The following is a 27,698-nucleotide window of genomic DNA, read 5'->3' as shown; positions in this document are numbered from 1 at the left end:
AGAGTTCAACAGTCAGTACACCAACAGGGATGTAGATGTAGAATTCATGATTTCACACAAATACTGAACCCATGAAAAATGGGGTACTGGAAGCAAAAATCAGCTGAGGCAGCCCAGGTTGGAAGTGTGTAGCTTTCACAATTGCAAGGGAATCTGAACAATGCATTACAAACCTGAGAAGGTGGAGGGGGGTGCTGCTGAAAAGCACCCCCCCCCACAAAGTTTTCTATGCAGCTTCCAAACCTTCCCCTTCCACACCTAGCAGAAATACGTTTTTGTAAAAGGCCTACTGTGCTGGAGAGCATTTTGCAACCCTGGTGCAAACTTACTAAGCCTGTGGGAGTTATGCAGGGCCCAGAACGGAGTTTTTGTTTGGGGCAAAGTTGTTTTGTTTGGGAAGAACACACACAGGCTTACCTCTTACCCAAACTCTCCTCCCAAGTTTTTGGCAGGGCTCTGCCTGCTACCTGTGGGTGTTAGGAGAGCTGAAAAGGTAGGAAGCAGCTGCACGAACAGGTTTACCTATCCTAAATACAGGAGGAAAGGAGGACTTAAAAGGCACCAGTCGTTTGGAAATGATTGGTGGATATGCTGGGAAATTTCAGAACACCAGACTTGAGTGTTTGGGGTGGTACTTGATGTTGCTCCGAATCTAGCCAGAGGTGTGTGCTTGCTCGCTGCCTTGGAAGTTCTTTGTAAATAGACAGAGGACACCAATTCTCTGGTGTCCTAGCAAAGGAATGTTTTGGTTGCATCCTCCCTCTCCCCCCCCCCCAATTGCATCTTCTCTCTCCTCCCCCCTCTTCTATATTTGACCAGTTTCTGTACCATACATCTGACGAAGAGAACTTGATTCTCGAAAGCTTATGCTACAATAAAATTGGTTAGTCTTAAAGGTGCTACTGGACTCTTTTCAATTCTCTGGTAGTTTCTCCTCCAAAAAGATCTGCCTTGTAGTAGCCACTGCCCTGACTTCCTACAGCTCAGGAAAGCCTTCTGAAGCATCTCATCAAAAAAATCCAGGAAGGACAGAAGGTATAGGAAAGCCCAGAGCGGCATAAAGCAACTCACTTGGCATATATTAGAGAAATAGCTAGGGCATTCTACTCTGCCAGCCCAGCTTCAGAAACAAAAAAACAAGTCACACTAGGGTCACCCAACAGTACAGGTCATTTGTCGGGAAGATGCACCCGAAACACATGCGTCTGACGAAGAGAGCTGTGGTTCTTGAAAGCTGATGATGCATCTGACGAAGAGAGCTGTGGTTCTCAAAAGCTTATGTGACAATCAAGTTGGTTAGTCTTAAAGGTGCTACTGGGCTCCACTATTTTGCAACACAGACTAACATGGCTAACTCCTCTGGCTCTATGCCCATGGAAAGCACCACATTCAGCCAAATGGAGAGGAAATCCAGCAACCTCACAAAGAAACTAGCCCAGATACGGACAGACATCGCCTTCCTTTCTAAATGCAGATAAACTGGACATTCCCCCCAAGGGACTGTGTGTGAAGAACCCACTTAAAATCCACTTACTGCATGGACTGCAGTGAGAAACTCTGCAACACCCTATCCAGGAAACTCTTAATTCACCAGAACGCTTGGGGACGGGCCAAACTAGGCATGCTTGTATAAAGGGAGATTGCAGTGACCCTGCGGTTCTTCCTTGCGTCACCCTTAGTAATGTGGAGTAAAAGCCATGCAGTAGGAATGACTTGCAGGATCCCCACCAAGCAGGTTTAAGGTCATTGAGGTGCTTCAACTGTGGCTGTAGTGCTTCAGGCAGAAAGGGAGGCCTCGATGGTAGAAAAGCTCCTACAGGGCTTTAACCGAGGGGGAGGCTGCGGGCTATACTACTGTGCACAATACCTACTATCTGCTGCTGTATGTATTATCCTGTTAGATAGTTTCTGCGTCGTTCAATATGCCACGTCGATACTTTGCTTTGTATGCAGCTTGTTCAATATTTTTTACTTGGCTTTAATTTCTGTATCCCATGCCTATTACATTACTTACTGGTGTCCATTCTATATTGATTTACTGTAATCTACCTTGAGTCTCAGTGAGAAAGGTGGACTATAAATTATGTAGATAAATATGCACCAAAAAGCCATCTTGCATGTAGAAAACATATCAGAAAGAACGGTTCAAGCCAACATAGGTCTTTATTCCTTCACTGATTGATATGTTGATATTCTTCCACTGATAACGGTATCAAGGCGGAAGCATTTTTAATGGCATTTGAGATAAGACTTTTTATTTGCCGTACTTTGTGTTGAGATCTTGTCCATTATAATGATTTTCCAAACACAATTATACCACCTTGCAGTGGTGTCCCCCCACTTCCAATTTCTTTCCGCTAGTTTTGCTGTTTATCGTCTGAAATTTTGCACTGAGTTTTTAAATGTAAAAAATGGGAAGGGCATAGCTCAAAATTAGACGGACAGTTAAATTATGAGAGACAGAGACATGACAATCTGTTTTTATTTTTAATAAAGAAAAATAATCTCTCCAACACATAACACGAAACCTCCTGGAGGAAGGAGAGGAGGTGGGGGGAGGGGGAGTCCCCACTCATCTCCCCCAAACCTAAAGCACAAATGTTAACTGAACTATACAAGGTCAGGATACCCCTCAACATATAAAGTACAACATGTACAACTTTTTCCAGTTGAGACTACCGTTGCCTTCACAACCAACTAATTTCACACTTCCTCCCCATCCCTCCCAAAAGCCCACCCACCCAAAATTCAAGCCTTCCAGGACACAGTATACTGATTAAGAGTCACTTGTGAAGGCAGCTGCTTCAACATTCACCAGGGACGTCGTTCGCACGGAGCTCTCACAGGGCTCAAGTGAAACTCTGTTGATGCCTGCAAACGACCCAAACGGTGCCAGAATTCAAACGGCCCAAAGTACGCCGACACATACAAATGTAAACTCTTACCCACCCACCCACCCCCAAAATAAATCACATGCATGTGTTGGGATTGGGAAAGCTCACGATTCCTTCCTGACACAGAGGGTGAAAAGGACAAGACACTTCCATGGAGCTGTGGCCATTTAAAAGAGTTCACCGTCTCAGAATTGACAGGCATTTAAACTCGGGTGCTTTTTTGCGATCCCAGTTGAAGCAGAAGTCAACTTTCATAAGTTCTACTTTTTGCCCCCCCCCAATACAAAAAAAAAAAAAAGGTGAACATTGGCACCAGTAAGTCTCCCATGCTGGAAGCTGAGAGAGAGAGAGAGAGAGAGAGAGAGAGAGAGAGAGAGAGAGAGCAAGAAAAATCAACTATGGTCAGATGAAGAATGCATCGAAATTGTATTAAGGCAGCCGGAAATTGATTATTACACGGGAGTGAATTGTGAAGTTTTGCACCAGAGAGTATGAGCACCAGAGTTTCCTAGCACCATGTACCAAAGGACAGGTTTCTCCTCCCTCCCTCTCTCTCTCTCTCTCCCTGCAGACAGTACTTGATTAAAAAAAGGAAAAGAAGAAGGGTCACTATTTGTGGTGTCTGTCAAAGCTCACCCCAGCTCAACAAACTGCAGATTTTGGTACAGTTTCAAAAACCTACTAAACCCATTTGACCAGAGGCACAACGGGACAAGGAATTTGCATGGGTTCACATCCCCTACAGACCAGGCCATTCCCAACTCTCAAAAACGACCGTCCCCCTCTCCAGCCTTAAGCAATGCAATTTCAAATGTGTACAAACAGGTCTGTGCTGCCACCAAAACAATGAAGCCGGAAGCCAAGCACTGGTGCTGAGCGAAGCCACCAAAACCTCCCCAAAGAAGAAAAGCTAGAGGAAATTACTGGGATGTGGGGGGGGGGGGGTGTGTTATTGTGGGGCTGAAAAAACAAGGTGTCTGTATGGTGCGGGGGGGGGGGGGGGGAGAGGAACATAACAGGACCTGAAGCACAAATTGGGGATGATATGGTCATCAGTGCTGTCTAACAGGGTGCTAGAACTGGGGAAAAAGCAGTCAACAAAGATGTGAGGAGAAAGGATGACCAGGGAAGACGCAGGGGGGTCTCGAACTGGAGATCTGTCATATGCTATTTAGAGAGGACTCAACTGGGGTGTGTGTTTTGGAGATCTTTAGTCCCAGCACTTACGAAAGGGCAGTTAAAAGAACTGATTTGACGGTTAAACTTTGTCTTGGCTGCACCGCTTCAGAATGCACCTCCATGCCGCTCCCCTACAGAAAGAAAGCTAACCAGTCAGGGAGGAAGTTTTATCCTTCCAGACATGCTAGTTTTCTGGATGTATTTTTTAAAAAAAAAACATGCAAGGAATGTTTTGTTTGGCGATTCCTCCAAAGTTCTGAAATGGTTCACAACCTCATCTGCTTTGTATGAGGAAGAGGCCTTGTAAATGGTAATGCGCAGGCGTTCTTAAGGTGACAGGACGAAAACTGGGCCGCTTAAGCAGACTAAACCTTAGTTTCATGAAGAGATTCTCCACCTCTACCACAGATGCCCCAGTTGCTGGGAGAGACACCTTTATGGGGCAACAACTACTCTCTCCCCTCTGCCCCCCACCCCCATTTTAATACAGCATGTCCAAATGTTGAGCTTCTGACAAGCGACATGATCCAAGCAAGCACCAACGTGCTCTGGTGCCATTGAAACACCTTGAAACAGAAGGACTGGTGTCGTCTTGGGGGAGTCAAAAGAACAAAAAACTTGAGCTGTGATGTAAGTATTAAAAAAACCCTCAACACTCAGCAAAATAAAACACCGCAACCATGCGCTGAGTGAAGCAATGCATGCTACGTCAGCACCAGAATGAATTGGAGGCAGAGGGCAAGTCGGAAGATTGACCCAACGGAAAAACAAAAACGAGGCAGCCACAGAGCGTCTCGAGCCAATATGGCCACCCTGGAAAAATGTTAGAGGACTCTCGTGAGTCAATAACATGGATGCTAAAAAAGAAAAAGAGAACAACTGAAAACAAAGCCACCTGTTCAGAGGTGGAACCCAATCAGGGCCGCTTCCACTACTTTGGACGTCCCCTGCCCATGGTTTCTTTGAGCCTGCTCCCACAAACCAGTTCTGTACAAAGCGTGTGGTAACCAGATGCTCCTCCAATGCTGGATGCGATCTCTTTGGCCGCCTGCTCAGCTGCTGATGAAATGAGGAGTCCGGGTTCCTCTGCAACAGCAGCCGTAGCAGGCAAACAGGAAAAGGCTGAAGAAGAGGCAGCTTGGATCCGTGGCTGATGACACAGAGACGTGGGTGGGTCAAGTCCTTCTTGTGAAAGAATCTCCCTGTGGGAGCAGCACAGCATCGGCGACGAGGAACTAAGTTCTCCCTCGGCCACGTGACTCAGCGGAAACTTTGGTAGAGGTAGGCCGATGTGAAGATGGCATTCACGGTTAGACTCACAGCAAGCAGACCTCGGACAGTCGAGTTCCCAAAGCGACCTTGCAGTGGGGAGAAGCGCAAGAGGGGACCGCCGGAAAAAAGCCAATACAGAAGAAAGGGGAGAATTAAGAAATCTGACGGAATGAAAACCCGTCCTGAGATTCTAACCATGACCTTGATTCTCACATGCAGGAGAACGGATTTCCTTGAGAATGCAAGGGGTAGAGTTGAGTGGCCCTTGACGTTAATAAAATAAATCCACGCACTAGCACAGTAGGAAGAGAGGCTGAGCCCCTCCCCCTTCACTTACTTACTTATTAGTTGTATGTTTGCAAGGGGATTTAACCTTCATTTGAAGGATGAATCCCTTCAAAACTCAGGTGCTACTGTTACAGGAAGGGGAAGAAATTTGCAATTCCCCTGAAAGAGCAGGTTTGTAGCTTGAGGGTGCTGCTAGACATGGGCCTCCCATTGGATAAGTAGGTGGCAACGTTTTAAATTAAATTAATTCTTCTTGATTCTCAGCCTGCCCCCCGGTTCGGTTCACTCAACCACCTCCTTCCTTGCATGTGTGAACGGGCTTTTGCCTAACCACTTTTTAATGTATTTTAACTTTAATCTATGTTCTGTTTGTATTTTATACTGTAAGCTGCCTTGAGCTCCTTTTTGGTGGAAAGGTGGCTAATAAATGTTTTAAATAAACACACAAAATAGATTTAACAGGTCCGGGAATTCAACATGACCTCCGCCCAGGAACCCCAGGGCCATAATCCAAGACATCTGCAGGCTTGGTTAAGGTTTGAGAAACACAGGGTGCCTCATAAAACAGCATTCGCCTGCATTGATCAGGACCGACTTTAACGAAGATAGAGTGGTTTTTAGCCATGCTTCTATCCAGGGGAAACTGGTACCATGAGCCGAAACACTCGTTCTCTTAACTAAGCGATAAACTTGGCTGCAGAAGGAATGAAGCTGGCCTTTTCACTTCCCTCACCGATCTTTGAGGACAGACTGGACAACTGGCATTCCTAAGCAGATCCATGTGCAGGCGTGCGCATACCAGCACTCACCTCTCCAGCCTGTTAGCTCCTCCCCCTTTGTCGTGGTGTCCACCACACAGCTTGACGAATGGGAGGAATCGTCTTGTTTCTTGATGGAGCGGTCACTACAGATGCTTCCTGCGTCGATGACCGCCCTCATATCTAAAGGCAGGAGACAGACAAATGTTTGCACACAAATGCTTCTTGAAGTATGGGCACGTGCCTCTCATTTTGATTTCCCAAAAACTACCTTTGTGCCCAATTAATTCCCCCTCTTCCAATCATTTTTCTTGACTCAAGCTGGCTCTCTTTTCAAAGCAAACGATTCCAAGCAAGCTGTCAAATTTTCATCCCGGCAAGGCTGATGTGTGGTCCCCACATTTTATGCTCACAACCACCCTGTGAGGTAGATTAGACTAAAAGAGAGCAACTGACCCAAGTGAGCATCACACTAGGGTGGGGATCTGAACCAGAGACCCGAGCAGAGACCCCCATTTCATTCATCAGGTTCCCACCAAGCCCACAAACAGAACCCACCATGCATTCCACGGTCGCCACGGCTCCGCTTTGGGAAGGCAGGCGGGTCCGAGGCAAAGACACTGTTCTCCGAGTGGACGTGGTCTTCCGCGTGGGGGGCCTGGCTCTGAGATGGGAAGAGCATCAGCCGCTGGCCTTTCAGGTTGAGCCGCGCAGGGCTGATGAGGGGCCGGCGGTAACGCAGGGAACCAGAACTGGATGTCACTGAGCCAGCGACGGAGGGCGCTGGCGACGGGACAGGGGAAGGGACGCAGCTTCCAGACAGAAGGGAGAAATATTCTGGAAAAGAGGGAGATGGCAAAGAAGAGGGGGACCTGTAAAAAGAGCTCTTCGGTATCCAAAAGTCCATCCAGTACAGCTCCTTGTTTCCTACAAGTGGCCAACTAGATGCCTGCAAGCCGGGCCAAAGCCTCAACTCTATTGTTGCAATGGGATTCCAGAAGTACGCTGCCTGGGGATTTGATTTTGCCATCAAGGCTAATAGAATTGTAGGGTTGGAGGGGACTTTAAGGGTCATCTAGTCCAACCCCCTCTAGTCCCATAGTTATGAGTATTCTCCTTAAAAGCTCCTAACCCCCCTTCTAAGAGATCTACACTATGGATAGAGGTGCCAGCATCAACTTGGGAAATTCCTGGAGATTCTTGCGGTGGAGCCTGGAGAGGGCGGAGTTTGCAGAGGGGAGGGGCCTCAGCAAGTATAATGCCATACAAGCCCACCTTTCAAAGCATTCATTTTCTTCAGGGGAACTGATCTCTGTGGCCTAGAGTTCAGTTGTTATTCTGGGAGATCTCCAGCCACCACCTGGAGGTTGGCAAACCTAGCAATGAACCATTACGACACCCTATGGCAGGGAGTTCTGCAGTCTAGGTAAAGAAGTACTTTCTTTTGTCCAAACCATGAACAGGAGAAAAAAAACCCACCATCTTGCTATTCAGGGATTTTTATTATTATTGTTCCACCCTGCTCTTCCACTGAGGAGAGCTCAGCTCTGTGGTTCCCTATGAGGTCTCCCATCTAGCCAGACCTGCATTTCTTCAGTGGAAAATCCATCAGACTATGCTCTGAAATCGAGAGCGTTCCTCTGCCGAAGCAAAGATACTTTCCCATATATTCAAAGTGCAAAATTATTGATGCAACTTCAGTTTTGGTTGTCCTCACGGCTTATTAAAACAAAACACGCACAGCCCAGCCACAATGTTCCAACTGATCAATGTTTGCAGAAAGGCTTAGAAATATTTGGGTCAACATGAGTCTATTTTCCCCTGCAACTTTTAAGAGGGCAAAACAAGTCGCAAAGGAATGGGAAGGGGATACACCCCCTCCGCACAAATACTTTGCAAAATCAAAGCACATTATCTTTCCGAAATGCTGGCAAAAATCCAGACCACATTCCAACAGCTTCTGTGTGTTCTGGACTTCCTAAAAGAACGACATTTTGTACAGCAAGCCACAATCCCCAAGCAAATAAACAGTTGCATCTTCTAGCCCCAGTGGATCTGTGATTGACTTTAAACCGACTGACCCTTCCCTCCCAGAGCAGAACGGGAAATGTAGTTCCACAAAAGGCCGCCAGGATTTCCAAAGAATCCTCAGTACACATGGAAATAACACAGGTCCTTGGATTCTCTGGGGGAAGGCAAAACTGATCTGTTGGGAGAGAATCACTGAAGAGTTCGCAGCAGCTTTCATTTCCTGGGGACCATCTAACTTAAGGAGAAGGGGGGAGCCAGAATGAGAAGGGATACAGACGGGGTCAGAAGGGCAACAGACATGTCACATGTGGCGGCGGAAGGGACAAAACTGTTTCATTTCTTGTTGCAAAGTACAAAGGAGGAGAAAAAAAAAGATGTTTCAAAGAAAGGCTCCGTGCCCCCTGGGTTAAAGCGAGGTAATGAGGTTAGGTTTCTAACACTGAGAGATCTCTGTCTTTTGGTGCTACACCTCTGAAGATACCAGCCACAGCTGCTGGCGAAACGTCAGGAACTACAATGCCAAGACCACGGCAATACAGCCCGGAAAACCCACAACAACCATCGTTCTCCGGCCGTGAAAGCCTTCGACAATACTTCGTAGAGGGTGTTTACAATTTGAATATCTTCCTTTAAAATGCGTTTTATTTCTGTCCTGCCTCTCAACCAACTTGATGCCCAGAGGGCTAACGTATTAAATGATCTAATAAAAACAGCAGCAGTAATGAACCTGCCCACCCACCCCAACCCAGCAAGGAGCAAAAAGTAAAAACGTAGCAAAAGCCATTAAAAGAAGAAGAGAGCAAAAGAGTCTCAACTCTTGAGGCGTGACCTCCCTGCATTAGAACACTAGCACCTCAGGGAATGAGGTACTCAAGCACAAAGTTTGTTCTCCTCCCGCTCTTACCTGACACGGGTGACTCCTTGGAATGAGAAGTCTGCGATGGGGGGCGGCTTCCGCTGAACAGGTAACCAGAATCTTTAAAGTAAAATAAAAGCAGTGACAGACAACCCAAAAAAGACATTATCCCCCAAATAATCTTAGAAAGATCTTAATTGTAAGAGGCATAGGAGATCTACGGTGCCTCAGCCAAGAAACCCTTCATCTGTAATTGCTGGTAAAGAGAGAAAAAAGCACTTCATGCATGCTCAGAAGCACTCTTCACCTGGGGGCTGAGCTGCATCTTGAATTAAGCCAGCGTTTGAGCAACAACAAGAATTTGCATCTGCCTTTCCAGGAGACGAGTTGGGTAGGATCAGAGTGGGAGACTGGGACAAAAGGCAGGCAACGTTGCAGATGCCAGAAATCGGCTTGTTTTGCATGCAGAGCAGGTGCTCTTTTCCTGGACAGCAGACACTTCGCCTCACAATGTGCACAAAGGAAAACATTCCTCTGCCTTGCACAGATCTGGAGCTCCGTTGAGCAGATGCAGCAAGCTCTCGAGGCTCGCTCGGGTTGAAGAAGGCTTTTCCTTCAACCAGAGATGTTGGAGATAAAATCTGGGACTTGCTGCATGCTGAATGGGTGTTCCACCACTGAGCCACGGCTCCTCAAAATGCAGCCACATGATCTGTCTTGGATTCCATTAATGGGGAAGACGCCTCATACCAAGTCAGACTGCTCGTCTCCCTCGCTCCGAACTGCCTATTGGGACTAGGAGCAACTCCGCAGCGGAAGGTCTCCCCACCACCTGCTCCTTGAGATCCGTTAGCGGGAAATGCCGGGGACTGAACCTGCAAACCTGGCGCCCGTAAGTGGGAGCTGAATTTCAGAGATCAGCAGGTGATCTCAACAGAGGGCCAGGATTCAGCCCAGCCCAAAGGTTCTTATGCACACCTGAAACTGCAATTGCCAACAGTAAAAGCAAAGCTGGAGTGCTTTAAGAGATGTTTGCTGCATCGTCTCCTGGCATTTTACCACCACAAAACAAATAAGCACTTTTTTTTATCCTTCATTCAAACTGAACTTTTGGCCTTCACACCTCAGATACAAACCCCCACTCTGCTAGGGAAGCTTGCTGGGTGACCTTGGGCCAGCCCCACACTTTCAGCCTAACCTACCTCACAAAATCCAGAGGAGTGAGCCGTGTGAGTCTGTAGTAGCAAAATCGAAGAGTCCAGTAGCACCTTTAAGACTAACCAACTTTACTGTAGCATAAGCTTTCGAGAACCACAGCTCTCTTTGTCAGATGCATCTGATGAGGAGAACTGTGATTCTCGAAAGCTTATGCTACAGTACAGTTGGGTAGTCTTAACGGTGCTACTGGACTCTTCAATTTTGCTACCTCACAAGGCTGTTGTGAAGATAACATGGAGGGAAGAGTAATGTAACACTCTAGGTCCCCACTGGGACATGTAAATGAAGTAAAAATCAATCCATCAATTTCACTGCAATAACTGTGCAGATCTGGCAAGTTAGCTGTTCCGATTCTCATGCGTGTGGAAAAAAACTGACTTGTTTTTATGGGGTGTTGAGCTTGGTTGACAGGGTGGAGGCAATTTTACATGTAGGCATAAGATGGCAAAGGTGGTCAATGTGGGAAGGTTCAGCGGCGAGCCACAGGGTGTTTGGGATTTTTTCTGCCCGAGGCTTCTCGAAAATCGGCGGGTGTTCCACACACCTTTGGCAGCTTGGAATAAGCTTTAAAACTGCGAGTGTGGGAGGGGGAAACACATGGAGAGTCAGATGAGCTTATACATGGACCCAAAAAAAAGGACAGGTAGGAGTAAATAAGGGGGCAGATCAGTAGGTGGGGGAGGAAGTTGGGAGGAAACTGGGAGAATCCAAAGCAAACTCGGTGCAAAAGTCAAGGAGTGATCAAAAGAGGTTTTGAAAGAGGGAGAGGCGGAGGGACTGCTTTCATGGCTGCTAAGTTTCACTTTTATTCACAGCCAGTTTTGTTTTGCAAAGCTCATTTAATGGGGCCAATCCTCTCTCTGTTGCGATTTCCTGGCATTTATTGATACTGGGGATTTCGTCTTTTCGTTTTCACACGGTACTGAGTTTCACGTTTGTGGTCATGATTTGGAAACTACCGTGGACATCTTTACGACAAGTTGAGATGATTAAAGCTAAGTTTGTAATGCAATGTGTGAAGCTGCCACCAGTTCAGTATCTTCTACTCTGACTGGCAGCCGCCTTCTGGAAGACGGGAGTCTTTGCCAGCACTGACGGGAAGTGCCTGCGACCATATCTGGGACCTTCACCAAGCAAAGCGTGTCTGCGCCATTCCTGTCCAATGGTACCTCCATGTTCAGAGGCAATCTAGCTGAATACTAAGATACTGGGGACAAAACAGAGAAAAGCCTTTAAGTGTTCCAAATTATCACACTGGCTATGAGAGTAATCCTTAAGTCAATGAGGATTCTCATTTTGAAGATTAGCCGGGTCAAGACGGCAGGTGAAGTGGAGGGAAAGGCAATTGGCCTATGGCTTCTTTACAAAATCACAGCGAGGTTTGATTTGGGAGCAGCCTGGCCTCTGTGCTCAGCTATTAACCACACCACTTCTGCATCGGAATAAGTAATTGGCACAAGGTAGTTCAGTTAGGGGGATGCAACAGGACTAGGAACCTGAAGAAAGCAATGAAAGCAAAACGAAACGAGTGCATCGTACCTGTCCTGGCCAGGGAAGGAATTGTGCCCAAGGAGAGGGCCCGGTTTAATCGTCCAGGAAGAGACGAGGAGGAAGTTCGCCGCGGGGAGTGGAAGAACTGCTGGTTCAACTGGAGAATGCTGGGAGGCGTTGGGATGAATACAGATGGAGCAGCAGGAGGATATGGGAAGCCCATCCCAGCACTGTTGGGGAACGCTGCGACCGGATCTCCCGAGAGGTACCTGTGAACAGGGCACACAAGAAGGTATTCAAGCCAAGAATGAACTCCCTGCACAGACTCTACCACCACCTCCAAAGGTGACCCGGTGCAACTGCCAAAAAACAGCAGTGGGTGTAATGGTTACAGCATCAGACTGAATGGAGAGATCCCAATTCAAATCCTCAGCTGGCCAGGAAGCTCACTGTGCCGTGGGCCAGTCACTTTCTCTTGTTGTAACCTACCTTGCAAAGTTGTTGTACAAGGAAAAGAGGAGGCTGGCTGGCTCCTTGGATAAAATACTATTCTATCACCATTTAAAATAATATTCTATCACCATTTCATGTTTTTCAAATCATGCCAAAGGCAGAATATAAAGACCTCCCCAACTGGAATGAAGTACTGGTGGGGGAGGAAGCACTCGTAGTCATTTGGAGTCTGTGTTACTCTGTCTAATAGTAGGAAAGAGCAAGAGTCCAGTAGCACCTGTAAGACTGACAAAATTTGTGGTAAGGTATGAGCTTTCGTGAGTCACAGCTCACTTCTTCATAGTGAGCTGTGACTCATGAAAGCTCAAACCCTACCACAAATTTTGTTAATCTTATAGGTGCTCCTGGACTCTTGCTCTTTCCTATTGGAAAATAAGCACTCTTATTTCTGTACCAAAATAGCACCTCGCTAGTGGTCAAGGTAAGACCTGGTTATGAGAAAGTGAGAAATAAGAAAGTGAGAATAAGAAAGTGAGAAAGTGAGAATAAGAAAGAAGAGTCTAGAAATCAACACTCTGTCACACACTGGGGAGGTATGAAAAATCATTCACATCTGCTCTGGCAAACTCAGCCTCATTCGGTAACCTGCTTAGTGTTTTTCCTTGATTTTCTGCTCACCAGGAACAGAAAAAACTGGAACACCCTAAAAAATGACTGCCAGTTACACGAAAAGAGGAGCATTCATGGCTGCCCCTTACTTCCAGAGGATCAGATCTGGAAAGCAAGATATTGTGGACACAGAGATGTGAAATTTCTGGAAATTTTGAAGTCAAAGGGAAAAAAAACACCGCATCTTCCAGAGTTACAATAAGTAGGATGGCCTGCATGTTTGGATATCAAGCTAAACCTTGCAACATGGAAAACACTGAACTCTTTAAAAAGGGTATTATCATTAAACACATGATAGCTTTTTAACTGTTAGCAAAATGATCTACATTTAAACAAAAACAAATTATTCAAAATGCGTTCTTCAACATTTCCCAATTTTTCTCTTGGAAAAAATTGAGACCGTCCTCGTACGTTTTTCATGCTGTACATCTTGAGTGAGTGAAACGCTCTGTAAGAAAAGGGTTTTTTTTTTCCATTTGAAGAAACAGAAAAACATTTCACAGGAGAAAGGCTTTGTTTTCAGTGCACCCCCCGATTTCCCAGTGTTTCTACTGGATAAACATTAAAAAGTCCTCAGACCTTTTCATGCTATACATTTTGAGTGTGAAAAACCTTGCCTTAAGAAACATTTTATTCACTTTAAAAAAATTCATAGGAATTTCAACACTCCCATCTCACCCCTCCCAATTTTTCCACTGGGAAAATTAAACAAGTCCTTGGGGGAAAACCTGGCAAAAATTCCACTAATTGCCCCCCCTTCCCATCTCTATCCTTTGGGGCAGCAAAAGAAGCACTTAGAATTGGATGAAGCTGCAAGAAGGGCAAGGAAAAGGGGGCGCAGCTGCCCCTCCCGACAACCGATGTTCCTAACAGAATCCCTGCGCAAGAGAGATGTTGCCTTTAAGCAAGGTTGCATCACTCCAGGCGACTGAGTGCAAGCCAGCCAACCCAACAGGGTTCTTTCAGCTCCTGCACAGCATGGCAGCGCCCAAAGCATCCTGCCCATATATGCAAACACACACACATACACAATCACAAAATGCACATTAGCTATGGAATCTATGAGGGTTTGCCAGAGCTATTGCAACACCTGTGCCTCCTACCTTGGACCTGGAAACATCCACCCAAACCAAAGCCAGACACGTCCCCAGCAAAGACCACACCACGGTCCCATTTTCTGTTCCTCTGGAGGTCTTGCTACCCCAGTCTTGGACCTCTCCCCACTCTGCAGAAGATTAAAGGGAAAAACCAGCTAGAGTTGACCCCAGACCTATCTGCAGCGTTCAAACACGGAACAAGTTAGCACTGGCCATTTTCTCTACTTCTGCATTTTAGGTACTGCCAAAACTCTAGCAACTCATTCCAGACGTCCTCCGGGAGCTAGCAATAGAGGGGGTGGCAACTTTTTACTGGTAAGAATTGGCACCTTAGCTGCAACTTGAATCGGCTATTCAACTACATTTTAAAAATGAGTGGCATGAAATTTAAAGAGCATGCTTTCCCCCGCAAGGATATTGTGGTTTCAGTGTTTTACCAGAGAACGAAAAGGGAAAAAAATAAAGAGGCCTTTCACCTGCTAAAATTACCTTGTGCTTTTGAGGTCTTTCGCAATTCCTTTAACATCCCCAAAAGTGACGTCTCCCAAAGCTTTGGCAATTGGCCCGTTTATTGAAACAATCAGACGGGTCCCGGGGAAGTGCCCTATCTCTGCAGCAGCAAAATGCTTCCCTGAGTGGGACAGATATGCAGGATCCAGCCCTTTGACTCGGGTTGATTAGCTACAAGGCAAGTTGATCAAACAACTGGAATGTGATGTGATCCTTCACTATCTGAATGGCACAGGGACAACGCTAACACAAACGTTGGAAACTCGGTTCCTCCAGACGAGAGACAACTCTGCAGCAATGCCCGTCGCAGATGTTGCAGACTCTACGCAACACTACACTCCCTTATTGACTTGCAAAGTACCAAGTTTTGGGCAAGAGCTGAGAAATGTTATCTGCAGAGAGAGAGAAACTGGCTTAGAAAACCAACTTCCATTTCAGGTTACAGTGTTTTTAACTATAAGTATTACTAGTTTTTTAATTCCTGGATTCCCCCCTTCCCTTAGATATTTTATTCCTGTATATCAACTTATGGCTGTGAAGCTGTCTAGAATTAACCAAAGTAAGGATTAGGGGACACCGCATCTTGATGGTGCTCTTGTCTGACTATCCTCCTCTCTACAATCCCTTGCCCCCACAGTTCTTGGTATAACATTGGGGGGGGGGGGAGTCAATACCCTCCTCCCTCTTGTGTTGGTGGGTAAAGCTCGCAAGTTCCAAACTGGAACAATCTTCTTTCAAGGAACCAGGAAGGAGAAAAAAAAGCCTGAGATAACAGGTTCACTTCCGAGTTGCAATGACATTTAAACGCCGCTTCACATCAAAACCTAAAGGTGCCACCGATTACGACCAATTTCTTTTTTTAAAAAAAATGGATGCAAGGGGCTCAGCACAGAAGGCAGCAGGCCAAAAAGGCTGCAAATATCATTTACAAGGAGGAAAGAGCATCAAACTCGGCAGTGCCTGCCCAAACTCTGCTTGAGTTGAGTGGCTTCTGTGCTCCTCTCCTGCATGACAACATCGCAGCTGCTACTTTTATGCAGCCTTAAGACGTCCCCATACTTTGAGTTTAAAAACACATGCCGAGTATTTTACTGGGAGAAAGACAGACACAACAGCCAACGAGAGGCTTTGCCTACCGATGCCGGCACCACGGATAGGCTGGGGTGGCCAGGTTCATCTGCATGCCTCGTTGCTATTGGCTAAGAACATTCCCAAGGATTCTCAAGCTCCGGGATGCAAAGGGAGGGGGGAAGCTTGCAGTTTTCTCCGTAAAGCCTTTTGCCCTTCAGAAGGCACAGCGGAGCTTTGGCAGCGTTTATGGAACTGCTCAGGCGCAGCGAGGATGCAGAAAAAGCTAAATGTAAGAAAGCATTTGCCTTTCTGCAGCGGTGATGGCACAGAAGAGAGAAAGCCCAGACCTTAGGGAGTGTGTAAAATCATGCAGTGTCTTTTCTCTGCCGCTGCTAAGGTTATAAAAGGGCAGCAGCTCCTACATCCTGGCACAGAGTGCATGTACCAACACATAATGCTATCAGTCTCTTCTCTGAACAGCAACACTGCCCCTACCCTGCACCTCTGGGTCTTCTTGCTATGGCTAGTTCCATCTCTACAGCAGGCCATGTGCGCCAGGCTGCAGAAAAAGAGATGAACCAATGGAGTGTAGCGATTACAGCACTAGGCCAGCACTGGGTTCAAATTCCCACCCTTCCACGAAGCTTGCTAGATATCTCACTCTCAAACTCCCCAAGTTGCGGAGGAGAAGAAAACCAGGCCTGCCACTCTGAGCTCCTTGGAGGGAAGGGTGAGACACAAATGGAGAATTTTTTTAAAAAAAGGAATTACGTTAAGGATCTTGCACACGCTCATTGTTGCTTCAAAAGTTTGAAATCTCTGTGAACGCAGCCTCGCTTTTCTGCATTTCGTTCATGGGACACACGTACAGACAAAAACCCCACGCGGAACAATGTCGCTCGCTGTGTAACCCAAGAGGTGATGTTTTGGATGTAATGTTTATGGCAAAGCGTGTGATGTTATATATTTTTAAAAATGCATAAATATCTCCATTGTGCCCAAGCTAGCCTAATGAGGCTTAGCACCAACCAGAATGGGAAAAAAAGATTTGCAATACCTTCAGAAAAGGCAAGCAAGACAAAAAGCCTTCTCGTCTTTCACCCCACAGAGATGTTCTTGTATCAGAGAGACATCTCGCTACACCATTAGAACAAGCTACTAGTCCTTCAGGGTGCAGCGGCCCAAGGCTGAGGGGCGGAAACCCTCTGCGACAAATTCTTGGCGTGGCCCCAGTGCTCCAACTAAAATGTTTGTGTCACCTGGAGCTTTGTGAGTGAAGACCGGACAGGTGCCTTCAAGCGAAGAGAAGCTTTATGCACGGTGGCCAGAGATTAGAGCAATGAAACAAAACAAACAAACAGAAAAAAGTTGCAGAGTCGTAACAGCTTGTTGCAAAGAGTAAGGAGCCCTTTATTTTTAAAACGTGGCGTCTTGAGTAGGGTTTACAACAGAGGGCATATATAGCATTACTAGACTCTTAGGCACAGAAAGGCTACACAAATGAGAAAGGATATTCTTATAGAAGATCAATAAATACACGGTTACTGTGAACATGGAACAGTGTAGGCCTCCATAAATCCAGCTCATTCCTGGGGTGAGATGGGTGGGAGGCCCTGAAACGGAAAATTCTGGAGTCTCAGGGGTTCCCCCTCACCCTTGAAAAGACCTGGAACATTCGAGACAGTTGTGACGAAACACCCCCAGCTGATTTGCAATGCAAAAGGATCCTCGACTAAGATACGTGACGCCGAGTCAGACAATAGGGGCACGTAGCCTGACTCTGACTGGCAGCGACTCTGCAGGGTCTGGGGACGAGAAGGATCTTGCCTGCTCCACAAGGAACTGGAACTCGGGACCTTTTGCATGAAAAGCGGTCCTCTATCAAGTCACGTTTCGTTAACGTTTCAACATTTTGGAAAAGAGATTACGAACGGGTGGGGCATTATAGAGGTTTATAAAATTATGCACGGGGTAGAGAGGGGACAGTGAGAATTTTTTCTCCCTCTCCCAAAATACTCAAACCAATTAAGCTGATGGGCAGTAAATTCAGGATAAGATGAAAGGAAACGCTTTACTCAACAAGTGATTAAAACAGGGAATTCCCTGCCAGAGGATGCAGCGATGGACACGGGCATAGATAACTTTAAAAGGACTTAAGACAGATGCATGGAGGATAGCTTTATCAGTGGCTACCAGCCATGGTGACTAAAGGGAACGGCCACATTCAGAATAGTAAAGAGTCCAGTAGCACCTTTAAGACTAACCAACTTTATTGTAGCATAAGCTTTCAAGAACCACAGCTCTCTTCGTCAGATGCATCGTCAACTTTTGAGAACCTCAGCTCTCTTTATCAGGTCTGACGAAGAGAGCTGTGGTTGTATTGTCGAAGGCTTTCACGGCCGGAGAACGATGGTTGTTGGGGGTTTTCCGGGCTGTATTGCCGTGGTCTTGGCATTGTAGTTCCTGACGTTTCGCCAGCAGCTGTGGCTGGCATCTTCAGAGGTGTAGCACCAAAAGACAGAGATCTCTCAGTGTCACAGTGTGGAAAAGATGTATGTCATTTGTATCTACTCAGGAGGGGTGGGGTTGAGCTGAGTCATTCTGTAAGAGTTTCCCAGGGTGTGGAATGCTAATGGCGGGAGGCTTCACTGTCTCCTGAGGAGGTTCTTTTGCATATGGATTGGTGCTTGATGTGCTAATCTTCTCTGCAGGGCTATTGTCAGGTGTGGAGTGTTTTGTTGGCCTGGTGTTTTTCAGAACCGGAGCCCATGCTCTGTTCATTCTTAAGGTTTCTTCTTTCCTGTTGAAGTTTTGCTTATGCTTGTGAATTTCAATGGCTTCCCTGTGCAGTCTGACAAAGTAGTTGGAAGTGTTGTCCAGTATTTTGGTGTCCTGGAATAAGATACTGTGCCCTGTTTGAGTTAGGCTATGTTCAGCCACAGCTGATTTTTCAGGCTGTCCAAGTCTGCAGTGTCTTTCATGTTCTTTTATTCTTGTCTGGATGCTACGCTTTGTGGTCCCGATGTAAACTTGTCCACAGCTGCAGGGTATACGGTATACTCCTGCAGAGGTGAGGGGATCTCTGCTGTCTTTTGCTGATCGTAGCATCTGTTGTATTTTTCGGGTGGGTCTGAATACTGCTTGAAGGTTATGCTTTTCCATAAGCTTTCCCATCTGATCAGTAATTCCTTTGATATATGGCAAAAACACTTTTCCTGTAGGTGACTGTTTTTCCTTGGTTGTTTGATTCATCCTGGGTTTGATTGCTCTTCGGATTTCATTTCTGGAGTAGCCATTTGCCTGAAGTGCGTGGTTTAGATGATTAATTTCCTCATTGAGAAAGCGCGGCTCACATATCCGTCTTGCACGATCCACTAATGTTTTCATTATGCCTCTTTTCTGTCGGGGGTGGTGATTGGAGTTTTTGTGTAAGTACCGATCAGTGTGAGTTGGTTTCCTGTAGACCTTGTGACCTAACTGAAAGTTTGCTTTGCGGATGACCAAGGTATCCAGGAATGAGAGTTTTCCCTCACTTTCTTTCTCCATTGTGAATTGTATGTTCAGGTGGATGTTGTTGAGATGATTCAAAAACTCCCTCAATTCTTCCTCCCCATGGCTCCAAATGATGAATGTATCATCCACAAACCGGAACCATACACTGGGTTTGTGGGGTGCTGATTCTAGAGCTGTTTTTTCAAAATGTTCCATGTAGAAGTTTGCTATAACTGGGCTGAGTGGGCTCCCCATGGCCACCCCATCCATCTGTTCATAGAATTCGTTGTCCCATTGGAAGTAACTGGTTGTCAGACAATGATGGAATAAGGCTGGAATAAGAGCTGTGGTTCTTGAAAGGTGATGATGCATCTGACGAAGAGAGCTGTGGTTCTCGAAAGCTTATGCTACAATAAAGTTGGTTAGTCTTAAAGGTGTTACTGAACTCTTTACTATTTCGCAACTACAGACTAACATGGCTAACTCCTCTGGATCTATCTCTGCATTCAGAATCAGTCAGCCGCTGAATCCCAAAGCCCAGAGGCAACATCAGGCCTTGACCTCTAAGCCCTGTTGTTGGCCATCCAGAATTTGCTAGACACTGTGTGAGATGATGGGGTGATGGACCTCTGGTCTGACCCAGCAGGATTGTGGTAGGGAAATATGCCCCATCTCTTAATCAGAACAGCATGGGGCCACTTATTATTGTAGTGTGTGGTTGTCCACTTTTTTTGGGGGGGGGGGGAATCCTCAGAGCAACCCAGCAAAATAAGATCAGTTGATTAATTTTATGGCACAACAGGGATGTGAGCCTAATTCTCCAGGGTCCTAGTTCCACGTTCTAACCACTTTACCACATGGTTTGGTGGTGGTGAGTGCCCTCATGGCTGACTTATGGTGACCCCGGTGGGGTTTTCATGTCAAGAGACTATCAGAGGTGGTTTGCCATTGCCTGCCTCTGCAACCCTGGTCTTCGTTGGAGGTCTCCCATCCAATTACTAACCAAGGCCGACCCTGTTTAGTTTCTGAGGTCTGGCGAGATTGGGCTCACCTGGGCTATCCAGGTTAGGGCACCGCATGGCTTAATCACCCTTTAATCACCTCACCAGGACAAAGGATTGTGGGTAAACCTCCATGGCGTTGCAGCAGAAACTGGCCACGTTTTCTAGATGCTTTCCTTTCCGGGTTGTTACTCGGCACAATTCTGGCTGCCCAGTCCCAGGTAACTCTTTAGGGGACAGAGCAATTCACACACACTTAAAATCTAGACCCTGTTCTTTTGAAAGTAGCTTTTGGGAGGAGCATGCGATGTTTGCTTTTCACATGGCGAGCAGGAAATAAAACTATCAGAATTACCCGGCCAACAACAGGCAAGCAGGAAGTTAAAATCTGTTAGGCACCCAAACCCTCAGTTTTAAGAACTTTTCCTTCCTTCTTTGTTAACTTTTAAAATAGAGAAAAAAACCAGAATTATCAGCTTCAGATAAATACGTACCGAATATAATTATATTAGAGAATAAATAATTCCACTTATGTTACACTTATGTGTACTGACTACTGTTATCTAACTCCACCATCAACCGTGGTTATCGTTGCAAAAAAATTTCTTTAAAAAGCCACCAGAAATACACTGTAAAGTGTTTATCTTTTAAAAAGCTGGGGGGAGGCACTAAACCTCTTCCACGGAGGATTATGTTCACATACAGACACACAAAAATATTAAAAGGGGTTGTCGTGGGAGTGAAGGAAACAGTTACGTGTTAAATCCAGGGTGAATGCAACACACGCTTATATGCAAAGACGGCTTTTTCAAAACCACACACAGCAAACTGGGTAAATCAAAACCAGAGGAAAACTGTCCTCCTTTTCATTCTGCATAGGATTTAAAAGGAACTGATATTTCTAGGGACCCTACTTCCCTCCATCCCATCTTCAGACCAGTGACAGCTCAGCTGCTCCCCGCCCCGCTTAGGCCATACAGCTGCACTGGGTGGCAGGAAAGGATGTGAACTTCTGAAGCTACCTTATGTTGAGTCAAAATGCCGGCCCCGTGTAGCTCAGTATCATGTTCTCTGACTGGCAGCGGCTCTTCAAGGTCTTCCTCTGACACCAGAGAGCTTTTTAACTGGAGCTGCCGGGAACTGAACCCGGAGACCTTCTGCACGCAAAGCAGATGTTCTCCCGCTGAGCTCAGATTTCCAGGCAAGCAGAGGAGACACGGCTACCCCAAGGCGCTCCGGAAGAAGCCACGCTGGATCAGCTTCCTAACAGCACCTCCCCCGCCTCCCGTTTTGCTTCTCGGAAAGGAGATAATGGCAAGAACGTCTGAGAGCCAGGCATCGAATATGAAACATACAAATGAGCTGCAAAACGGGAGTTCCCGTATCATACACACACTGAAGTTTTCCTGTGTTATCAAGAACTTGCGTGCATATTTATTCTGTAATCTTACTCCATATTCTGAGGATCTCACTTTTTGGATTAAAGAAAAAAAAACCTCATACAATTTTCTAGTCCTTAGGCAATGGTGATTACCCAAACACTCCTGGACACTGGTTGTGAAACCCAAATGGGATATTTAGTGCTTAAGACGCACCAAACTCAGCTGCAAGATGTGCTTGGCTCTGGATCCAGTCCCCCCAGACCTTGCTTGGAACTATTCCACTGGGCTCTTAGCAAGGCTGGAGCAGGGACGCTGCATGCTGGACGTGTGACAAAACACCCCTGCCACAATTGAATAAATGAATACGGCCACCACAATTAGATGAAACAGCTGCCCCAGGGCTGGAAACCAGCACAAGAGAGAGACCCACTGGGACTGACACATGCCGCAAGAAGTGTGTGTGTATTAGAGATGGGCACGCACTGAAATACGAACCAAAGTCTGTCTGGGCCGTTTTTTTGGTTCATGAACTGGTGGTTTGTCGGGGCACATTTTTGATGAGCTGCAACGAACCATTATTTTAGGCCAGTTCGTTTGGTTCGTTTTTTGGTTTGTCATGGCAGACAGCCTGGTGCTGATCAATCAGTTTCCTAGGCAACGGGGGGCAGGAGAGATGGGCTTTCTGCAGACCTTCTGCTGCCCCAGAAGTGACATATTCACAAGCCAAATGAACTGGTTCACGAACCGGGCAATTTCATGACAGTTCATGGTTCGTACAACGCGACGAACCATGAACTGCAACAAGCCACCATTTTCTCGGTTCGTGCCCATCTCTAGTGTGTATTCTACAACCTATTCTATAATCCTTCACAATACACAGGCATCGCCGTGGGGCAATTCAAAAGAAAAAAGATTCCATTGAGATAGAAACTGAAAAAAATATGGCTGCCTTAAAATATATTCCAGAATCCTTTGTGTCTGGCTGCAGTTATGTAGCAAGCAAGCAAATGGGGGAAAGCATTCCCTGAAAACAAATAAGCTTGGAAGGGGGGCAGAGGAGAAAGACTTCTTTGGAGCAGGCAGTGGACCTGGCAGAACCTGAGCTCATCTGGATAAACAAATAAAACAAACCGCCCCACTAAAGCCCACCAAAATAGCAAGGTGGGCAGAAAGGCATATGTGGGAGACGGGTGGTATTTCCTGGGGCCTCAGAGGGAATGCTGCCCTTAAGTTTGAAGAACACAGCCCTGGAGGGCATTCACTGTCTTAAAGGATCAGGGCAGGAACTATTTTGTCTGTAGCAGAACGAATATCAGCCTCCTGCCTCACACCTATGCAACATCACAGGAGCAAAATATGCTTCTCTTGCAAGTCATATGTAAGATAGCCTAGAACTTACCAAAGCGTTATTTCAGCAAGGCCCACTGAACTGTGAGAACAGGGGGCCCACTCAGTCTCTGGAATGGGAGACCAGTGGGAGCCCCACACAAAAGCAGGAGGCAAGAGAAATCATTCTTGTATTCACAGAGAGACTGTGTTTCAAAGCATCTACCTGCGTGCAGGTGAATCAGGTAAACACAGGCCTGCCATAGAATGGAAGCCAATGGGGATCCTCTGCAGATTGCAGAAGAGGCCCCCACCCAAGCCCCTTGCTGTTTGAACACTGAAAATACTTCCCAGAAGTATTTCTGAAAGATTTTTCAGAAGCCACATGCGGGGAAGACAATTGGGGATATAGCTAGAAAGCAAAACTGCAGTTTGCAATAGCTAACTGCAGTTTGCAATAGCCAACTGCAGCTTGCAATAGCCAACTGCAGTTTGCAATAGCCAACTGCCTCACACAAGCCACTATGACTCTCAAGCCAGTTACCTTCTAAAAAACAAAACCCCAACAAGGCCTTGATTGACTCATCTTAGGCGGCCAACAGAATCTCAGTATCTGACATTTTCCCAGCCAGGTCTTCGCAGGTCCCTGCAGAAACCAGTTTTGCACACCTTTGCAAACGTCTGCAGACAGAGTGATCCTGCACAGGGTGGCTGCGTGCATCCTGTTCACCATGGGAGAAGAACAGCGCGGTGCAGTCATTTCACACCTTAAAGACAGGAACAAATTATGCACGCCTATGGATGGCCAACTGAGCCGAGGAGCGCCCCCTTAATGGCAGCTGCTAGGCCACAGGGAGCCTGATTTGTTGCAAGGGTGAAGAGAAGGATTCCTAGCCCAAGCCTCTTTCTTACATAAATCTATTTCCACCTCCTTCGAGACATAGTTTAAGAACAGGAGAAGTTAAATGCAAACACAACACACCAATACATACCTTGCAAAACACAGATGCAATGGTGATCAAAAACAAAGTTTTAGTGAATTAAGTCCCAAACACGTGAACACACACACACACACACCGCTGCCCCCCTTTTCTTGTCTCCTACATTGCAACACAGGCAGCAACATGCTGTTAATTGAAGGAAGGCGATTCCAGATTACATCTCGTTCAAGCCTCACACCAGGATTTACTATGCAGCTTTTGTTATAAAACTGTTGTCGTCCTGAAAATGCACTCCAATGCAGACAAAAGTTACAGGCACTCAAGGAAACAAAGAAGAGCTGCTCTGGGGTATGTCTGTACAATGAACTTAACCCAGTTTTAGCCATCATGCTTCCCAATAAGCCATGAAATCCTGGGAACCGTGGTTACGTGAAAGGGCTACAGTTCTCAGACCATGAATCCTAAACCTTGTAATAAAATAGAAACATACACACAATTTCCGGGGTTCTTTGAAGAAAACAACAGTGTTTGCTAACCAGCTCGGAGTCTGCAACATGGATGCCAAGCCTCGAAAAGGGAATTGGTGGCTCAGGACGGCACGCTGGTGAGATACAGAAACACACATACACACATACACACACAGCAAAAGCAGAGAGGAGAATGGAAGGAGTGAAACTGATAACATTGCTTGACCCAGAAGCAGCAAAAAAGATGAGTTTTTGCTGGAGTTGCAGTCCGTAGGGAGAAGATGCCGCTTTAGTATATGGGCTGGATGGAGAATCAGGGATCTTGCGATCAAGAGATCCATGGCTTATGCTACAGCCAGCGACAAGTGGGGGGGATATACTTCAGAGTTTCTTAAAAAGAAAAAATAAAGGGGAATAGCCCCTAAAAATTAAAAAAACAGGAGAGATGCCCCAGCAGCAACGAAAGCCTGGACTTGTCTGGGTGTATCCCCTCCCCAACAGTCACTGTTCTAGCTCTGACCTTCGGGATCGGGTTCTCCGCTGGCCTGTCGATTTCCGGGTGGCCACGGCTGCCGCGAAGCCCACCAGGCAGCAGAGGGAGGTGGTGCCAAACTTTGCAGTGTCCAGCCAGCTGGGAGTGTCGGACTGCAGGTACTTCTCCACCAGATGGAAGGCCATCACAAGCAGCCAAAGGACAGAGGCGAAGGCGTCGATTCGCCGAAGCCTGGTGGGGGGGAAAGGGTGGGATACGATGAGTGTAAGAACCAATATCAGGAGCAGAGGGGAGGGCTGAAGATCTGCTGCCCCCAAGGCTGCCAGCTCCGGGGCCCAATAAATACGCACCCACCCACCCTGACTGCAGAACGACAGCTAAGTGGGGTAGACCGGGGTTGCTGCAATTTTAAAAAATGCACACACAGCTAATTTAGCAACTTGGCAGCAACAGCCGCTACCACGTTTTTGTAAGAGGATTAAAAGGAACCCACTGAAGACAGATTTGCTAAGAGCTTTCTGCCCCGAGTGAGCACTCCCCCATGTACAGAGGCACTCTATCTCACAATAAGGAAAACAACAGGGTAGGCTACCGTCTTCATGCCTACTTGCTGGTTTTGTGGGGGCATGCACCTGGCTACTGGAAAGCCCTACTCAACTGTGCCAGGTGCCAACCCTTCAAAGTTTTCACGACCAGGCAAAACACACTTCTTGTTGGAGGCATTTTCTCAAACTGGTTTTTGATGGGAGATCTTCCGGCTGTCTTTTTAAAAATGTTATGTGCTTTTATGCTGCTGGACATCTTGATCTTTTAAAGTTTTCCACGATGCACCTTGAAATACTACGCTGCTTAATCTTTTAATGTGCTAATGTTCATAATGCGGCTTTTAAGATTTTATTCCTGGTTTTCGGGTTTCTTAGGACTCTCTGCTTTTTTGAACCAGGTATTTATTTATGTTCTGCCTTGAGCACCCATTTTGGCTGACAGTGGTGGGATATAGGTATTTAAAATCAATTAATACCAAAGGGAATTGGATGCTAGACGAGAAACACCTTTGCTTTGATTCAGCAAAGCTCTTTCCTGAGCTCTGAAGTCAACTAAGGCTTGCCAGTAGAAAGGAGCAAGAGTCCAGTAGCACCTATAAGACTAACAAAATTCGTAGTAGGGTATGAGCTTTCATGAGTAACAGCTCACTTCTTCAGATACAGCTAGAATGAGAGTCCATCTCTCCTTATATCTTGGAGAGTCGAGTGATTTCAGATGCTGAATAACAATAGCTGGTGAATGACAATAGCAGATGTGATTGGATAGGGTGGGGTAAAGGGGTGGTGGGTGTGGAGAAATCAGCATCGGCAATGAGACCTTCCACCCTCTACATTGCACAAACTGGCCAGTTCAACAAAGAATTAATGGACATAAGTCTGACATCAGAAACCACAACATTCAAAAACCAGTGGGGGAACATTTTAACCTTCCAGGGCATTCAGTTGCTCACCTAAAAGTAGAAGTTATCCTGCAGAGGAATTTCAAAGGCAGACTAGAGAGACTGCTGAATGGCAACTGATAACAAGTTTAAGATAATGCATCCGCTTGGATTGAATCAAGACCTAGGCTTCCTGTCTTATTACCAATGCTGATTTCTCCACACCCACCACCCTTCTGCATACTCCATCCTATTTAATCATGCCTGCCTTTGTCATTCACTGGCTATTGTCACTGGGCTTCTGTAATCACTCCACTCTCCAAGATATAAGGAGAGATGGACTCACATTCTAGCTATATCTGAAGAAGTGAGCTGTGACTCACAAATTTTTGTTAGTCTTATTTTTGTTAGTCTTATAGGTGCTACTGGACTCTTGCTCTTTTCTACTGCTACAGACAGACTAACACGGCTGCCTACCTTGCCAGTTTTGTAAGCGTAAAATGCCTGGCAAATGTCATCAACAGCCTTAAGTTAGTTGTTGTAGATTTTCCGGGCTGTATGGCTGTGGTCTTGGCATTGTAGTTCCTGATGTGTTGCCAGCAGCTGTGACTGGCATCTTCAGAGGTGTAGCACCAAAAGACAGAAAGTTACTTCAGCCTGAAGTTACTTCAATTGCATCAACTCCCTATTTCTGAGTGGTTCAACACTAAGCATATATTTCTTTTTTTGGAATTTCATGCACGCTGTTTGCTTTAACTTGCTTCAAGATGGCAATCAAAGTGGCATTATCCAGCCAGGGTCTTAACTATTTATTTATTAGGGTATTATTTATTGATTAATGCAGCAAACAAAGACCGCGACAGCTGTGACGCTTGGAGTACAGCAAGCCAATCTGTTTTTTTAAAAAAACAGTTCAACGACGCTCTGCCCACCCTTTGCCACATACCTGATCCGTCCCGCAAGCAGCATGGCCAAAATACACATCAGCAGCCCCAGGGCGACCATTGCCATCTGATGGTTCTTCCCGTAGGTCCAGGCGGCGCTTAGCGCCCCCAGCAGCTGCTCCGGCATCAGGTGAATAATCTCTCGCCAGCCCAGGAGCTCCAGCACAGTGCCGTTGCCGGGGGCTGCCGGCTCAGTCCCGTTCTTCACCGGAAGCGATGCAGGAGGGCTGGCAGGCTCAGGGGAGAACGGGTTGCCTGAGCCGTACGTGGCCATTGCAATAAGGATGGCACAGCTGAGGAAAGCCAGGAAGCGCAGTGCTAGCACGTGGATCGGCGTGGTCGTGGAGGCAGCGGTGGCGGCAGCAGCATAGAAACTCTGTGGCAGAGAAACAGCTTCAGTCCCTTAAGTGTTCCAAACATGAGTGAACAACATGACTGTAAG

General features: G+C 46.5%; 1 protein-coding gene across 2 annotated transcripts in view; it reads right to left on the bottom strand.

The window, feature by feature from the left end:
• Positions 1 to 3,912: 3,912 nt before the first annotated feature.
• TMEM201 (transmembrane protein 201) overlaps positions 3,913 to 27,698 on the bottom strand; it is a 38,375-nt gene continuing 14,589 nt past the window's right edge. Inside the window, exons 5-11 of one of the 2 annotated variants that reach the window (XM_055001049.1) lie at positions 27,259 to 27,632; positions 24,917 to 25,120; positions 12,036 to 12,256; positions 9,327 to 9,398; positions 6,950 to 7,228; positions 6,433 to 6,574; positions 3,913 to 5,431 (exon numbers count right to left, since the gene is read on the bottom strand). In XM_055001049.1, the coding sequence (XP_054857024.1) occupies positions 5,005 to 5,431; positions 6,433 to 6,574; positions 6,950 to 7,228; positions 9,327 to 9,398; positions 12,036 to 12,256; positions 24,917 to 25,120; positions 27,259 to 27,632 (1,719 nt within the window). In that variant the 3' untranslated portion in view covers positions 3,913 to 5,004. The remainder of the gene's footprint in view (positions 5,432 to 6,432; positions 6,575 to 6,949; positions 7,229 to 9,326; positions 9,399 to 12,035; positions 12,257 to 24,916; positions 25,121 to 27,258; positions 27,633 to 27,698) is intronic. The other variant, XM_055001048.1, reaches the window with a different exon arrangement.

Source organism: Eublepharis macularius, chromosome 17 (assembly GCF_028583425.1).
Source record: "Eublepharis macularius isolate TG4126 chromosome 17, MPM_Emac_v1.0, whole genome shotgun sequence".
Taxonomy (NCBI): Eukaryota; Metazoa; Chordata; class Lepidosauria; order Squamata; family Eublepharidae; genus Eublepharis; species Eublepharis macularius.
The sequence above is the reverse complement of the archived record's forward strand: the minus strand, read 5'-3'. Positions and strand labels throughout refer to the sequence as shown.